The 5,044-nt window shown below is 39.5% G+C and overlaps 1 protein-coding gene across 1 annotated transcript in view; it reads right to left on the bottom strand.

The window, feature by feature from the left end:
• COPA (COPI coat complex subunit alpha) overlaps positions 1-5,044 on the bottom strand; it is a 53,836-nt gene that overhangs the window by 34,140 nt on the left and 14,652 nt on the right. Inside the window, exons 7-10 of the mRNA XM_007129634.4 lie at positions 4,222-4,331; positions 2,775-2,874; positions 2,042-2,177; positions 1,299-1,381 (exon numbers count right to left, since the gene is read on the bottom strand). Coding sequence (XP_007129696.1) covers positions 1,299-1,381; positions 2,042-2,177; positions 2,775-2,874; positions 4,222-4,331 — 429 coding nt within the window. The remainder of the gene's footprint in view (positions 1-1,298; positions 1,382-2,041; positions 2,178-2,774; positions 2,875-4,221; positions 4,332-5,044) is intronic.

Below are 5,044 nucleotides of genomic sequence, written 5' to 3'. Positions count from 1 at the left end.
ATGGACATGGAGGGTATTATGCTAAGCAAAATAAGTCAGAGAAAAATAAATACTGTATGATTTCACTTATATGTGGAATTTAAAAAACAAATGTACAAATAAAACAAAATAGAAACAGACTTTTTGATACAGAGAACAAACGGTGGTTGCCAGAAGGGAGCGGTAGGGGGGGCAGATGAAACAGGTGAATGGGATTAAGAGGTACAAACTTCCAGGTATAAAACAGGTATAAAATAAATAAGTCATGAAGATGTAATGTACACATAGGGAATATAGTCAATAATATTGTAAGAACTTTGTATGGTGACAGACGGTAACTGGTCTTATTGTAGGGATCATTTCATTATGTATAAAAATGTCAAATTGGGCCTCCCTGGTGGCACAGTGTTAAGAATCTGCCTGCCAATGCAGGGGACACGGGTTCAAGCCCTGGTCCGGGAAGATCCCACATGCTGCGGAGCAACTAAGCCTGTGTGCCACAACTACTGAGCCTGCGCTCTAGAGTCCATGAGCCACAACTACTGAAGCCCATGGGCCTACAGCCCGTGCTCCGCAACAAGAGAAGCCACTGCAATGAGAAGCCCGCACACCACAATGAAGAGCAGCCCCTGCTTGTCGCAACTAGAGAAAGCCCGCATGCAGCAACAAAGACCTAACACAACCAAAGACAAAAAAATAAAATTAAAATTAAAAAAAAAAATCAAATCACTATGTTGTGAAACTAATAAAATATTTTAAGTTAATTATAACTCAAAAAAAGTTCTATAAAGTAAGAGACATTGTTTTATGCACTGCTAGAATACTAGCATCCAGACTAGGGCTGATACTCAGTATGTATTTGCTAAATGAATGAATAAAACTCAGCTTCTACCTCTTCAGTCTAGGAACCTCAAGTGTCCAGTATTAGCCTCTAAGTCTCCTAGGAACTAATCAAAGAGAATGGGCTTTAGGGGAATTCCCTGGAGGTCCAGTAGTTAGGACTCAGTGCTCTCACCACCAAGGGCCCAGGTTCAATCCCTGGTTGGGGAACTAAGATCCCACAAGCCGTGCAGCATGGCCAAAAGAAAAAGAAAGGGAGAGAATGGGCTTTATTATTAAATGAATTTTGGTGGATAAAGAACACTATACCAAGAAGGTAAGGGAGTTAAAAAGGAGAAAAGCTTCAACTACGTGGCTCTGAGACTTCTATTTTTCCTTGTCATCCTACTATATACTTGCTGGAGACAAAGCTAATGGAGAATCACTCTCAAGTCTTGTAAACTTTGAACCAAAGGAAAAAAGAGAAGAAATGGCTTTACCTGCTGCAAAGAGGTTAAGGTTAGGGTGGGCAGCTAGGACCCAGAAACGATCATGGTCCCTGCGGAAGGTCTGAACCCCAGTCCTAGGAAAGTAAAAGGTACACAAAGAAAAATATTAATTTCCAAGGAAACTTCAGCCTATCACATACAAGAGTATTAAGTGGTAGGCCAGCACACTGATTAAAAAGCTAAATCAAGGACAGTGAACTGCATATTCTAAATAAAGACAGTCATGATAAATTCTACCAAGGAACAGAAAGAGGACTTCAGGGACTTCCCTGGTGGTCCAGTGGTTAAGAATCTAAACTTCCAGTGCAGGGGATCTGGGTTCGATTCCTGGTCTGGGAATTAAGTTCCCACATGCCACGTGCAGCATGACCAAAAAAAAAAAAAAAAAGAGGACTTCAAACTGACTCTACTATTTTGATATTACAACTTCCCCCACTCATCATAATTTTCTACTGTACTATTTTCATTTAATATTTCTGTAGCTACAGAAGAACCTGCTTAAATTTAGAGGAGAAAAAGAACATACACAGAAATTTCTATTTCATGGAAGATTTGTAAATGTTGGCTAACACTAGGTCCCTTCGCATTTTCATAATATATAATTTGATTTTTCTACATGCTGAGGATGATGAGAAACAAAAAGTATTCTAATCTAATTTTTAAAAAGAGAGAGAGTAAGAGAGAGAAAGGGGCTTTCCGATGGGTTTGGTCACACACCATTGTAACCCCCTTACCGCTTAGACATGTCCCAGACTCGGATACTCTTGTCTTCAGAATTGCTGAGGATCAACTCTTGGCGAGGGTGGAAGACAGCACAAGATACATTGTTGTAATGGCCCCGGCAGGTATCAACTTCCCATGCCTTTGATTCTGAAGGACAAAGAAGAATTAGGTCACCACAACTCCCTACTACTTTAAGTTTGGGATTTCAAATTATGACATCCTCTAACCAAATGCTAGGTACTATACAAAATTAGTTACCAACTCTTTTCTAATAGGGCAATTTTCTTCATTTAAGACTCTGAATCTTTACATATTTCTTTGTTATTTCATTCTCACCCTCCTGTCAATTATAACACCTCTTTTCTGTCATTCTTTATCTCCTAACCCTGCTCTGTCACTAGCTGCCACTATAGAATAAATGGAATCTTCATAGGGCAGGAATGTTATCTGGTTCAGTCACCACTGTTATCTTCAGAACGCTGAACAATGGTTAGTACAAAGTAGGTACTCAATAAATATTTGTTGAATAAATGAATTCTTATTTTTAATTATGTTCATACTCCTCAAAATCAGGATGCCATCAAAGGAAAAAAAAGGGAATAAGGCAATTGTCATGCTCCCAGGATTAGCTTAACAACCTAAGGTAGGAAAATGGGTCACTAAGTCTGGAAAACCTGGCTACTTCACCTTGCTGGCCAGCAGCCAATATTTTAGGTATGGTGATACTGTCACTGGTTCACTCACCGTTCATGCGCCAGATCTTCACTTGACGGTCATCTGCCCCAGATACAATGAGGGGCATAGTGGGGTGGAAGGCAGCCCAGTTAACTCCACGATCATGACCCTGTACAAAAAAAAGGTGGTTTTTCTAAACTAAAATAGTCGATCTTCTTTATATCTGTTACTCAAAGCAAACCAATGGACCATGCTAGTGGTTATAAACGATGTCTCTGATTTTTACTCTTCATGTGAAAAGACTCAAGGGACTGCTGCTCTAAGATCTGACCATGAGAATTACTACATCAATCTATCTATTATTCCCAAATTCTCATGGGAATTCCCAAATCCTTCTACTCCCAAATTCAGCTTCAGTTGCATTTGGGATATACTACCTTGTTTTGTTACTTGTCTACTTATATTTTATTTCTCCAACTAGTTATTAGCATCTCAAGAATAAAGGCCAATTTTATAACTTAATGAAGAAATTCTCAAAGTGTGCTCAAGAAACTCTTAGATGAGCTCCAAGAACCTTTCAGGAAATCTGCAGGGTCAAAAACGATTTTCATAATAACACTAAAATGTTATTTGCCCCTTTCACTCTTATTCTCTCATGACTGTAGAGTTTTCCAGAGGTTACATGACATGTGATGATGTCACTGCTTTGGTGGCTAATAGACTTTATCCTTATATAGTCCATGTTTTAAGAGTTCTTGGTTTTAATTTCAAATATGATAAAAATTGACAGATATAATGCACATAAACAAAAACTCTCTGGGGTCCTAAATAAGTTTTAAGAGTATAAAAAGGTCCTCAGACCAAGAAGTTTAAGACTGCTGATTTTAAGATATATTTTACCCTATTTATAAGTTTATACTCTGTATCATAACAGAATCACAAATAAGGTAGTTTCGAATTAGCAGTATTTTTGAGAGGTACCATTCTGCGGTGAAAAGCAGCTAGGTTTGGAGTCAGATCCAAGTTCAAAGCCTAGTTCTTCAACTTACTAGACTTGTGTAGACTTTGGTAAACCACTTAATTTCTGTAAATCTCAGTTTTTTCATCTGCAAAATGAGGTTAATAATACCTCTACCAGTAGATAGCTGTAAGGATTAGATATTTTTTAAAAATCTAGTTTGTTTCCCTTATGCTTTTCTATTTTCCCACCATGCATGCAAATTATTTACACATGGTTGGTTCTCAATAACTTTGATTCACTATCCTCCCCTTCAAGAGGCTTGACAATGGGCTCTGCTTTGGAATGGTGATGGAGCCTATGCCAGCTATCATGTTTATAAGGTAACATGACTCTCCCTCAGGTAGCACATAAGCTTCATTTCTCTGTTGGCTCACCCACAATTCTATTTTCATTGCCTCAAACAGTGCCTGGCACTCAGTAAGCCTGCATAAGTCTTTGTTGAAGGAATGAATAAATGAACGGCATATTGTCACTGTTTCCCTGAGAGATAAGTACCTCCAGTACATGCTTCACCACTGCATCCGTAGTTCCAAACAGATCAACCCCAGTTATTCCTCTCACATCCGACTCCACGGCACCAGGGGACAAGTTTTTTTTCCTTAGACCTTTGAAGGGGTAAGGAGTGGGATGAAAAATGTAATAAACATGTTACCAAAAAGAGCACAGTGACAGAAATGCAGAAAGGTACGGTGATAGACTAACATTAAGGAAAAAGAAGGGAAAAAGAAATTTCGAGAGACTAAAGAAAGATGCAAGAGCTCCTATCTATCTCTTTCTAAAACTGTTCGAGGGACTTCCCTGGCGGTCCAGTGGCTAAGACTCCACGCTCCCACTGCAAGGGGCACAGGTTCAATCCCTGATTGGGGAACTAAGATCCCACATGCCGTGTGGTGCAGCCAAAACAAACAAAAAACAAACCAAAAAAACTGTTCAAAATAGTGAAGTACATTCACTATCTTCTCTTCTGCTCCCTTAACAGACCCATTACTGGGACTTCTTCCCAGAGGAGGACAATCCAAACTTCTGACATAGCTAATTTCTTCAACAAACCTCATCTCAAGAGCTGTCTACTTGAGATAACACCCATTTCCATTCTTCAATATTCTTGAAATGTGGCCTCAAATAGTAAACATTCAATTTCTACTTTCAACTTTATGAAATATATAGCAACTTTTCTTCTATCATCTCAAAAAATTTTTAAAGAAAAGTCATTTGGGGGGGCTTCCCTGGTGGTGCAGTGGTTGCGCGTCCGCCTGCCGATGCAGGGGAACCGGGTTCGCGCCCCGGTCTGGGAGGATCCCACATGCCGCGGAGCGGC

The sequence above is a fragment of the Physeter macrocephalus genome, chromosome 4 (assembly GCF_002837175.3).
Source record: "Physeter macrocephalus isolate SW-GA chromosome 4, ASM283717v5, whole genome shotgun sequence".
Classification (NCBI taxonomy): domain Eukaryota; kingdom Metazoa; phylum Chordata; class Mammalia; order Artiodactyla; family Physeteridae; genus Physeter; species Physeter macrocephalus.
The sequence above is the reverse complement of the archived record's forward strand: the minus strand, read 5'-3'. Positions and strand labels throughout refer to the sequence as shown.